The sequence below is a fragment of the Berghia stephanieae genome, chromosome 1 (assembly GCF_034508935.2).
Source record: "Berghia stephanieae isolate SIO BIC M18660-M18661 chromosome 1, UCSD_Bste_1.3, whole genome shotgun sequence".
In the NCBI taxonomy this organism is placed as follows: Eukaryota; Metazoa; Mollusca; class Gastropoda; order Nudibranchia; family Aeolidiidae; genus Berghia; species Berghia stephanieae.
In genome coordinates this window covers 138,902,013-138,914,512 of record NC_088360.1, presented here as the reverse complement: position 1 = coordinate 138,914,512, position 12,500 = coordinate 138,902,013, and the positions used below count along the sequence as shown (strand labels likewise).

Sequence of the window (12,500 nt, the reverse complement as noted above, 5' to 3'; positions counted from 1 at the left end):
CGACAGACAGAGAAGTAAAAGGAGTTTTGAGGATAAGTCGTGTAAATTGCTGGGATAGTCTTGTCTTATTGATTCATAGGATGGATGTACTGTTGGTATTCGCTGCTGGTTTTGAGACTGTGTGAGCAGGGGGATTGGATTTCTTGATGAGAGCGGATTTTAATTGGTATGTTGTTGTTGATTTGAAAGAGTGATGTGTTTATATTTCGGGTTGATGAGGGTGTTGTGAATAGATATTGCTGTGTTAATGTGGTGTTCATTTTTGCCCCTCTGTTTTTATCGTTAGCATCGGACTTTGGGTTTTTTAAAATGATGATTGCTGTTGATGATGATGATGATCATGATGATGATGATGATGATGATGATGATGATGATGATAGTATGTAGGGGGTATTGGTTGTCGTGTTCTTGGTGGATTTGGTGTGATGATGATAGTGATGATGATGAAGATGATGATGCCGATGACGATAATGATTATGATGATGCTGATTTAGTGGTAGTGGTGATGATGATAATGATGGCGATGATAATAATAAATTGTGCTTATATAGCGCATATTCCCGTTGGAGGGCTCTGTGCTCTTTCCAATTAAATCTCCAGAACTGGGTGGGGTTCCTGACTTCCCATAGTGGGCAGGGAGGCACTTACTGTTTCTTCTATCCCCCTGTATCTGTTTTCCAACATGCTTTCTGTCTTTGTCTTGGAATGAGATTTCTTGGTTTTGTCCTGGTCCTGGCCGGATACCCTGGCTGAGTTGGGAAACAGTAAAATGTGTAGTTAGTTTTGGGAGATGATATTTTTTTTCCATCTCTCTGTTCTTCACTATATTGTTTTGTTTACATATAATTATATGATTTGTAAACATTTGAGTGTATCCCTCTTAGCCGGGACCTGTGCTTGTGTCTGGATGAGACTTTTAGGTGATCTCAAACTAAGTACTTTGATAGTGTGCTCTTGTATTCTACATCTGTTTCCTATTTGAACCAATTCCCCTTTGTCTTATCTTTTCTTGGATGCTTTAATTAAATTCTATAACTTTTTACTATCCCATTTTCTTCCTTTTCACTGGCGCTGATATAACCTAATTGTGTTGCAAGCGCCGTAAAACCCTTAAAAACATTTAAAAAAACAACAGATCTCGAGAATGAAAAGAACCATGGAAAACATGACATACATACATTATTAGCGGCAGGTCTGTGATGATAATGATGATGATTTAATGAACTACTCGATTTGGGTTAATGGGTGTACTTGTACTTTACATTATTGCGTGTGTGAGTGTCAGCTAAACCTAATACTTGACCGACATTTACTTGCGTAGCCTATTATTGATCTCCAATCATTCATTGATTTCAATTTAAAATCAACCGAGTATTTTATTCATTGTTTTACTATTGATTCATCGTATGCCTAATTCTGCTGGATCGAAATCCGCATGTAACTACTACTACGACAACTACTACTACTACTACTACTACTACTACTACTACTACTACTACTACTACTACTACTACTACTACTACTACTACTACTACTACTACTACTACTACTACTACTACTACTACTACTTCTGCTACTACTACCACTACTACTAGCACTACTACTTCTTCTTCTTCTAGGTTCCATGCCTGGTCCAGGCTTCGGATACTGCATGAATTATCTCTCTCCATTCCTCCCTGTCTCTTGCTTTTTCAAACAGCTCTTGGATTGTTAGGTTGGTGAAGCCCTTCAGTTGGTCTATGAGTGTTTTTCTTTGTCTCCCCCGGGCGCGTTTACCAGGTATTTTTCCACAACTTGCCAGGTATTCATTCTTATCTTTCCTTACTATGTGTCCGAAAAAGGATAGTTGTCGATCCACTATTAAGGGCATTAGTTTCCTTTGTTGGTATGTTTGTTTTAGCACTTCTTCGTTCGTTTTGTGTGCGGTATACGATATTCTCTGCATCCTTCTCAAGCACCACATTTCAAAAGCTTCAATGTTCTTTTGTGTTTCTGCATTTGTAGTCCAGCTTTCGCATCCGTATAACAAGATTGGCCACACGTAGCACTTCAAGACTCGGAATCTAATCCCGAACGACATCTGTTTGTTTTTCAAAATGTTTCCCAGGTCCATGAAGGCCTGTTTGGCTTGGGTTATTCTTGCTCGTATGTCTCGGTTACATCTTCCATCTGTTGTCACTATTGAACCTAGGTATTTAAAACTTTCTACGTTGGTAAGCTGCTCGCCGTGAATCGTTATATTGCAGGTGTTGTTGTTTTCGGGGTTTTTCTGTATTACCATGCATTCTGTTTTGGTGATATTCACTTCCATTCCCTTGGCTTCACTATCTACTACCACTTTGTCAACAATCTTTTGAAGTTGGATTTCTGATGTTGCAATGAGTACCGTATCGTCTGCGTATCTTATATTATTTATGTTATGACCTCCTACTTTTATTCCCTCCATATTATTTATGCCCCTCATGATTGTTTCTTGGTATAGATTAAACAGATCTGGTGAGGCAACACACCCTTGACGGACTCCTTTCTTAATAGGAATGGAATTTCCTGTAGAGTTTCCGATTTTGATAGATGCCTGCTGGGTGTAGTATAATGTTTGCATGAGTCTGAGGTCTTTCTCATCAGCGCCAATGGAGTGCAGTTGTTTTAGTATTTCTTCGTGGCGTACTCTATCAAAAGCTTTTTTGTAGTCGACAAAACAGAGGTATAGTGGGGTCTGAACCTGTATAGCTCTTTCACTTAAAACACGGAGGAGGTATATTGCGTTCCTTGTCCCTCTGTCAGGTTGGAATCCATATTGTTCTTCTGCGATTTCGGGGTTAATCTTATTCCTTAGCCTGTTGATAATTATACGCAACAGTATTTTGTTGATGTGACTTATTAAACTTATAGTTCTAAAATTTTCGCATCTGACTGCACCTGCTTTCTTTGGTATTGCTATGAAAATAGAGTTACAGAGATCTTCTGGAATTTTCCCAGTATTGTATATATTGTTGAATAATATGTGAAGTTCATCAATTGCTAGATCTCCTAGGCTTTTTAATACCTCTACAGATATTTCATCAGGGCCTGTTGCTTTACCATCCTTCATTCGTTCCATGGCATGTTCAATTTCACTTTTGGTGATGTTTGGTCCGCTTAATGGTTCTTTGAATTTCAGTGGTGGTTCATTTCTATTTGGATCATTGTACAGTTCGCCTATGTATTCTACCCATCGGCTTTCTATATGTTGTTCTTAAAATAGCAGTTCCCCTTGTTTGTTTTGGATACAACTTCCTGCTGCTTTGCTTTTCCTTTTCCCTGATAGTTCTTTTATTCTTTGGTGAGCTTGTTGGGGGTTGGGTTTGTATTCTCTTTCGATTTCGCAGCATTTCCAGTCTAGATAGTTCTCGTGTGCCTCGATGCATTTGGATTTAATGTGGTTGTTCAATGTTTGGTATTCTACAGACCCTCTGTTGCATTTTCGTCTTTCTTCAAATAGGTTTAGAATTTCATTTGTCATCCATTCCTTTTTGCTGTTTGTTTGAGCTATTGGTAAATGCTTTTCTGTAGTTGCTTTGACACACTTTTGGAATATATCAAATTGTTTTTCACATTTTTCGTTATCAGGTTCACTTTGGCTTTGTATCATGAGTGCATTTTCAAATTCTTCTCTCATTTTTGTTTGTATGCCATTGTCTTTGCATAACCTGTAATCCCTCTTTATTCTACCAGCACTACTACTACAACAACAACTACTACTACTACTACTACTACTACCTCTACTACTACTACCACCACCACTACTACTACTACTACTACTACTACTACTACTACTACTACTACTACTACTACTACTACTACTATTACTACTATATACTACTACTACACTACTACTACTACTACTACTACTACTACATACTACTACTACTACTACTACTACTACTACTACTACTACTACTATATAATAATAATAATAATAATAATAATAATAATAATAATAATAGTAATAAAGAGAAAAAAGTATTTACACATTTATTTATAGCTCATTTGTGTGCACCGACGTGCACTTATTTTCAGGTCTGATAACCCAATTTGGAACCCTTTGTAAAGAAAGCGCTTTGAGCACGCTTAGTGAATACTGCATTGCATAAAAGCTCGAGTCTGTATTTTGTTTTTTCTTCTTTTTTTTTTTTTTTTGTTTCGACAGTCTAGACAGAAAACAACATCAACAACAACATTTTTTTTAAACAGAAAGAAAGAAAATAAATTGCAGACATTTTTGACAAGACGTTAAGAGACTTTTCTGCCAAATCAGCAGTTGTAGAGGGCATAGGCCTTCCTCCCGATTCTCTTTCCGATACAATTTCCTTTTTATACACCGACAATTTATTGTGTAGGGGATAAACGAAAATAAATGAGTTTAGAGCTTTAGAAACGTGTTATTGATAAAATCGTATTGATAAGTCCCTCAGAATAGGGCCTTTCATTAACCTTTTACTGTCGGGGTTGGGTTTCATTTTATCGTAGCATCAGATCTCATCCTTTAAAAAAAAAAAAAGGAAGTAGATTGATAGATTTCTTTTTATTCTTCTTTGAGTTTATGTCGAGAAAAGATCGAGATAACCTATACTGGGGCAGCAGCTTCTATTATTGGCGTCGCACTTCTATGTTATGATGATCTATCCAGGCCGCAAATTCCTCACCACATTCGTGTACGGTTGTGAACCTACCCAGATGCTTCGTCACAACGTTCAACCTGATACTTTACGGTCTCGGCTCTTTGTCGCAACGCGTACATTTGGGAATGGTGGAAAGTCCCCACTGATGAAGCGACGCTGCTGTTAGACATGTTCTCGACCGAAGTCGATTCGCCACCACCCAATATCTCCTCTTGCTGATACAGAAGCCTGGCAACTTTTCACCCAGTCTTCACTAGCGAACTTTTCTTCCCTGAGGCCAGGATGCGCGGACGACTGGGCACTCGTTTCTCGTGAGGTGTGGATTCGTCTAGATAGTGTACTCAGTGATGACGTTACCAAACTCAAATCCTACTTTGACAAGTGGCACATTAAGACGAACACTTCAAATACCGTAGTTACAGCATTCCACCTATGCAGTGGTTGGCAAACCCCGAAAATGAACGTCCTCGTTGGAGGTCAGCTTCTCCCATGTGAGCCGAATCCGAAGTATCTGGGGTCACGCTATACCGCAGGCTTAATTATCGGGCCCTTCTCGAATGTTTTGCCTTGACGATTGAGAAACGCAACCGTCTTCTGAGGAAGCTGGCGGGAACAACTTGGGGTGCCGATCAGGCGCTCCTGGGGACATTCGCCCTGGCACTATGCTAAAAAAAAAAAAGAAGAGAGGATCCCATGGCGTCAGTCAGGATACAATGCAGCGCAAAGTGAGCATTAAATAGTGGCTTAATCTCTTGTACAAGGAAAATTAAGAGGTGCCTATAGCGGAACTCCTGGTCATCGGAGTGGAGGGGGGGGGGGGTGCAATGCCTTATCCGCTCTGGCAACCCCCCCCCCCCCCCTGTCCTTTTTTTCTCCATAATAACTACCATAAAGAGTATTTTATAAAGCGACGTTTCTCGGGTTGCGTTGCATTCTCATTCTATCTTGTATGTCTGTGCTGTTGAAAGTTTTAACCAGAGTGATGATAATAAACGATATTTATGATCTGAAAGGATATTAATATGTCAGTCTTGCGGTGAAAGGGTTAATATTCAAATTGTCAAAAAGACGTCCATATATAAAATCACAAAGACGTCCATGTCAATAAGGCCTTCAGAAAACGGGACCTTGGATTAAATTGGCTTGGGATGTACCTCAGGGTTTTTCTGCTATACATAGATAAAATGTTCTTTTTTTTAAAAAAATCATTTTGGCCAGAAATTATTTTATTCCAAACATTGATGGCTGAAATACGATGATTCTAAACAAATTGAATATTCTTTAAACCTCTGAGTTCTTATTTCAAGTTTTAAGTTTTATTACACAGTATGAGTCAATCTAGATATATTTATCAATATTTCAATTAATGTTTTGTTTTGAATTTTTGGTGTTGTTTGATTGTTTTTTGGGGTTTTTTTTTTTCCAAAATGATTTTAAAGAAAGTATTTTGTCAGTGTATGGTAAAATCTGGGGAAATTGCTGTGTTTGGCCATGCGTGATTTTGGCAAGGTGATTTCAATTATATATTAGAATCGTTGACTGAGGTGTTGTGAATAATTCTTTTAGGGCTCGGCTGGATGTTTTGGTGGATGTTCTATCTTTTTTTTCCATTTTTTCCCTACGTTTTAAACCTCTATCTATCCCTCTATCAATCTATTTCTACATAATAAATACCTGTCTCCCGTCTCTTTATATATCTTTCTGTGTGTATATCTAACTACATATTGATTGATTTATTCATTTATTTAATTAATTATTGATTTGTTGGTTTCTTTATTTATTATCTATTTATCTACCTATCTATGTTGATAAACAACCGTATGATTATTGCATATGAAAATTACGTATATTACATCAAAATTGAGAAATTTGGGAACAGACACCAGTGTAAGATAAAGATCTGAACACAAGTGTGTATGAAACGGTGCCGGACAATGCAAGAAAGAAAAATACAACGACAAAAAAAAAACATCCCAAAAAATCCTCTGTGTTGTAAATGTAGCACGTCTGACTGGAAATCAGGAGGTCTGAAGTTCGATCCCCAGCAGCTGCTGAGGAAGACGGATTTTTTTTTTTTTGTTTTTTTTTTTGAATGGGTTTTGTTTTGTTTTGTTTTTTCTTGTATTTTTCTTTCTTGCTTTGTCTGTCACTGTGTCATACACACTACACATTGACTTGTTCAGATCTAAAACGTCTACATGATTATGCCCATACCACTGCAGCGAGCTGCTCTGGCTTTTTCCAATGACAAAGATGGAGATGGGAGTTAGAGAGAGAGAGAGAGAGAGAGAGAGAGAGAGAGAGGGAGAGGGGGGGGGGAGATCAATAAAACAATGAAAAATGGTTGATCCTATCAAATGCGAAAATCAATACCTTTCAAGAAAAGGAATTTGAAAATAACACATTGAATAAATAACGTATTATAACAATAATACTACCGTACTATGGAAAAATACATATTTGAAAATTTGGCCAGAAAACTCGCCCCCTTCAAATATCGATTGATTTAAATGACCCTCATCTTGGCAAAAACTCTCAAACCTGGGACTTGATAGAAGACTTCGCGAAGTCCCAGGTTTGAGAGGGTTTGTTTTTTTCTTCCAAGATGAGGGTCATTTAAATCGATCGATATTTGAAGAACGAGTTTTCTGGCCGAATTTTCAAATATGGGTTTTTCCAGAGTACGGTAGAGTGATAATGTCTGTTTGGAAATGTTTGCTATTCTTCTGCTTCCCCTGTCGGCATTTGATAATCTTTCGTACACCGACAAAATACTTTTTAAAGAAAATAATTTTGGCCAGAAATCGTTTCGTATAAATAAAGATCGGTCCAAATGGCCTATGGGGTTCCCAATAGCTCAGTTGGTAGAGCACTCGCTTCACACACAAAGGGACCAAGATCTGACCCCCACCCCCCCCCCCCCCACACCCACCCCCTATGTCTACCCAGCAATGAATGGGTTGCTGGATCTCTTCGACCTGCCAGAAAGTACTTTGCGATAGACTAGCGTCCTATCCAGAGTATAGCAAGCCATTGTTATTGTCCGTTTCACGCTTCTGGGAACCGGGATAAACTCCGGCTCCATGGCACCGAAGGGCTACTCAAATGACCTTTAGGTTGTCTGGAAAAAAATATCTTCTTAAAACTTCTTTTGTGTCATGTTTGAGCGTTTTTGGTATTTAGGGGGGGGGGGGGTCATTTTAATATCCAATGTTTGTATTATTTGTGCTGCTATGTGGTCTTATGATATGACAGTCGCTGTCGGAACGGAAAGGTCCTGGATTCGAGCCTCTCTCGGCGCATAGTTGAATCCTTGAAAAAGGTATTTTTTCATATTCTCTCACCGTACTCAGGTATAAAATGAGTACCTGGCCGTTAACAGCTTTGTCTGTCAAAATAAAAATAATTGTAATATCGCCTAACAGGTGTCGTGTCTCGTTCTACTTGTTGCTGTTGGTCAGGGAACCTTTCTAAAGCACTTTGAGCACGTTCAGTGGATATTGCTCTATATAAAAGTTCAAGATTTATCTGAAGCGTGATTTTTTTGGGCCAAATTTTAAGAATAAAAAAAACCAACCCATTTTGTCAGAACATGGCGGTGATATAATGTTTTGTCACCCCTCCAAAATGTCAAAGTAACCCTGGGGATTTGCTGTCAAAATATCGAACAAAACTGATTAAAGTATGATAGTTTTGAAAGAGGATCAGAATGTGTTATTTCTGGTCGTAATCACTCTATGTTACCGTTATAGATAGAACGAACATGACGCCGCTCGGGTCTTTGTTATTGTATTATTTTTTATTTTATTTTATTTATTTTTTGCCATCCATGTTTATGAGTAAATATCATTAAACTGTATTAGCCAGACTATAATAAAAGTTCAAGGTTACACATAGTTTTGTGTGTTGGTCCGTTATATTTCCGGATGGCAATGGTGTGAGCTTCTTACTCAGCCAAGCACACACTATCTGTAGCGCAATATCCACTTAACGTGCTCAAAGCGCTTTTACAAATGGTCCCTGACCACCAGCAACACGTAACATATTATAGAACGAGACACGACGCCAATTTGGCGATATTACATTTTTTTCTGACCGAGACGCAATGCTGTTAAAGGTGAGGTATTTATTTAACACCTGAGTACGGTGAGAGCATGTGAGTAAAGTGCTTTCTCCAAGGACTCAACTATGCGCCTAGCGATCAAGGCTCGAACCCAGGACCTTCCGATCCGAAAGCGAGTGTCATACCACAAGTCCACATAGCCACGCAAAACAGTTTCAGAAAGAAATAATAAATACTAAATATATAACGAGGGACGTTTCTAACTCGAACTAATCTCCAGCCAAAAGCAATAGCAAATTAGTTATGTACGTATATTCGAAACGCACACCATTAAGAAGACGGTAATAGGTTGGCAGTGCAATGGATTGCTTCTTTCCGTCAGTATATTATACTGTCAATTACTTGCTAACCTTTGGATGACATGCTAATTTATCGCTACAAACTTTCCGTCATGCCTAACAGACCCAGCTACCAAATTCTCCCCGTGATGGACCACGGGATTTATTTTTAAAAAGCTAAACTAAATCAACGTCAAGTAAAGCCGAGATTGGAACATAGCCCCCCCCCCCCCTCTCTCTCTCTTTCTCTCTCTCTCTCTCTCTCTCTCTCTCTCTCTCTCTCTCTCTCTCTCTCTCTTCTTGTACAACTCAAAATTTTTCTCTCAAATTATTTCATTTACAAAAATAGTGGCCAATTAACCGGTAGCTTTGGCAACATTCTCCTCACCCCCCCCCCTTTCTCTCTCTCTCTCTCTCTCTCTCTCTCTCTCTCTCTCTCTCTCTCTCTCTCTCTCTTCTTGTACAACTCAAAATTTTTCTCTCAAATTATTTCCATTTACAGAAAATAGTGGCCAATTAACCGGTAGCTTTGGCAACATTCTCCTCCCCCCCCCCCCCTTTCTCTCTCTCTCTCTCTCTCTCTCTCTCTCTCTCTCTCTCTCTCTCTCTCACTGTGTTGTACCACTCATAATTTTCCCCTAAATTCCAGAATGTGGTGGACAATCACCGGTAACTTTGGCAACATCCTAATCATCTCCTCCCCTCCTCCCATTCCCCCCCCCCCTCTCTCTCTCTCTCTCTTTCTCTCTTTCTCTCGATTACTGTACCACTCATAATTTTCCCCTAAATGTCTCTCCAATTCCAGATTGTGGTGGACAGTCACCGGTAACTTTGGCAACATCCTAATCATCTCCTCCCCTCCCCCGTCTCCTCTCTCTCTCTCTCTCTCTCTCTCTCTCTCTCTCTCTCTCTCTCTCTCTCTCTCGATTACTGTACCACTCATAATTTTCTCCCTCTCCAATTCCAGAATGTGGTGGACAATCACCGGTAACTTTGGCAACATCCTCCCCATCGACTGGTCCAAGTCGTACACCAGGACATTACATAACCGTGTCCTCAACATCGGAGAACAACAGGTAAGAAAGCAGTACACGGTGGTGATAGGTCTATGATGCATGTTGTTCCCACAATAAATAGGCTTCAATAGTCGTCACGTCATTTCCCGCGTAATGACGCATAGTAACTTTGTAACTGGTTCTAAACTATCGGAACAATGGCGGACTTCTCAGAGTAGCATAAAAGGGTATCCAGAGGAGAAAAACATTATATATTATCTGAACATGTTTTGACTTTTATACATTCTGATTAAAGAATTCCTGCGCTTTGGGCTGTCGTTTGAACTGTAGTGAGTTTACACCTGGAGGGAGAGCTTGAGTTTTTAGCCAGGTAGTGGATATGTTTTTTTCTTTTTGTTTGTTGTTTTTTTTTTGGTTTTGTTTTGTTTTTTGTTGTTTTTTTTTTTTTGGGGGGGGGGGGGGGGGGGGGGGAGTTTGTATTGGCTTTTTTCCCCTCCTAGTTTGCAGCGCAACACTGCGTCCAGTGCATGCGTTATTTCTGTCCTTTCTCGAGATGGACCCTGAAGAAAATTTTCCCCTGGGGTTGAATTAAAGAAATTTTTATATACTTTTTTTTTTTACTTTCTCCATTCTAATTTATTTATATTTATTTGGTTGTTTATTCATTCATAAATTTATTAAAGCGAAAATATTCTGGCCGAAATAAGAAAAAAAAAAAAGGTGTGACGTTAAAGTACGGCAGTATTGTTGTTTTTCAGGCCTGTTTTATTATTGGAAAGGGGGGGGGGGGTGAGAAGGAAGGTATTGTTCCATGTCATGGTCACTTAACTACCTACCAATGATTATCAATCTTCCTCCTTGACCCTCCATGACCGTGTGAACCACAAGAAAAATGAATGGATGAACGGCTAGTGACATGGTCAGGTCTTGTCAGTGACAAAAGTGACACGACACCAATTTGGTCATAATTTAGTACGTAGTAAGTGTCATTCACTTAGTCAGCACCACCTCAGACCCGATGTACTCCGGGGGAAAAAAACAAACACGTATTTGAAATTTTGGCCAGAAAACGTGTCCCTTCAAATATCGATAATAAATAAAATAATAATAAAGTGTTCTTATATAGTGCTAAACGCCGAAGCCTCAAATTCTAAGCGCTTTACAATCGATCGAGTAAAATGACTCATCTTGGCAAAAACTCTGAAACCTGGGACCTCCCAGAAGGGTTTTTTTTTCTCCCAAGATGAGGGTCATTTTTAATGGATCGATTTTTTTAAGGTCAAGTTTTTTTCCGGCCAAAATTTTAAAAACGTCTATTTCCAGAGTACGGCAGACATCTGGCATTGGCTATACTGACGTAAAGGGCCAAACAAACCAAAACACAGAAATGATGATTTTTTTTTAACCCAACAAAAAACACGCGTTTCTTTAGTCAGAATAAATCAGTTAAAATAAAAGTTTATGCATTCATTCACAAAGGTAGATTTCTCTTAAGAGGAAGTCTGTACTAACCTAGGCGTCAGCCGCAGTGGTGGATGCTGGGTGATTTGCTCAAGGACACATAGCGCAGTGGGGGGGGGGGGGGGGGGAGTCGAACTGAGTACTGTTTGGGTACCGGAGTAAACGCTGTGCTACGATGTCCCATTGAAAACTTTTTAATCTCACATTCATTGCTTAACTCCCTCCTTACCTTATCTGCCAATACTGTAAAGGGGCACGTCAAACCATCGATCATCTGGTCCTGCAATGCCCAGTAACAAAATTAGAAGGGGTGGGGGGGGGGGGGGTACGAAACATTCTTTGAAGCCGGAGATGACCTGACATCATGGATCGACAAACATAATTTGGAGTTGTAGCCATACGCTACTACTACTACCGACCATTTTCAGGAAAACTTTATTTTATTTTATTTTTAACGCTCAAACTGAGTAGAAATAAGTACAAACTAGACGTCTTTGCATAATTTTGTATAGCATAACAAACTTTACAAAACAAAAATGTATCATTATTGTTTTTAAATTTATGAAACCAATTGGATTAAGAAAAATCCATAGTTTATTTTAACGAAACAAATGTGACGATTTTCCTGCAGTTGGTAAGGAGAGGGTTAATAGAACTGACCTCTAACTCTAACTTGCGAAAAGTTCCTAAACCTGAGAGTCCTTTGACGTTGATCGGAAAATTTGACCTGCAGGTTTTTATCCTTAGATAGGAATCTTAGTATTAAGTCAATTCAAGTGAAGCTGGGGATTCCAGCCTAAGGGCTAACCCACACCGGGGACTTAATCCGACGACCGGAACTGCCGTCCTCCGCCGTCTTCCAGATAAAGACGTCGGGGACGGACGGAATACTAAGAATAAAGTGAAAAATCGCTAGACCTACCCATACCAAGCACCCGACGTCTTTATCCAGAAGACGGCA

At 39.3% G+C, this 12,500-nt stretch overlaps 1 protein-coding gene across 1 annotated transcript in view; it reads left to right on the top strand.

Annotated features, from left to right (window-relative positions):
* LOC144963347 (fasciculation and elongation protein zeta-2-like) overlaps positions 1-12,500 on the top strand; it is an 83,487-nt gene that overhangs the window by 39,816 nt on the left and 31,171 nt on the right. The window contains exon 2 of the mRNA XM_078897294.1: positions 10,030-10,138. Coding sequence (XP_078753420.1) covers positions 10,030-10,138 — 109 coding nt within the window. The remainder of the gene's footprint in view (positions 1-10,029; positions 10,139-12,500) is intronic.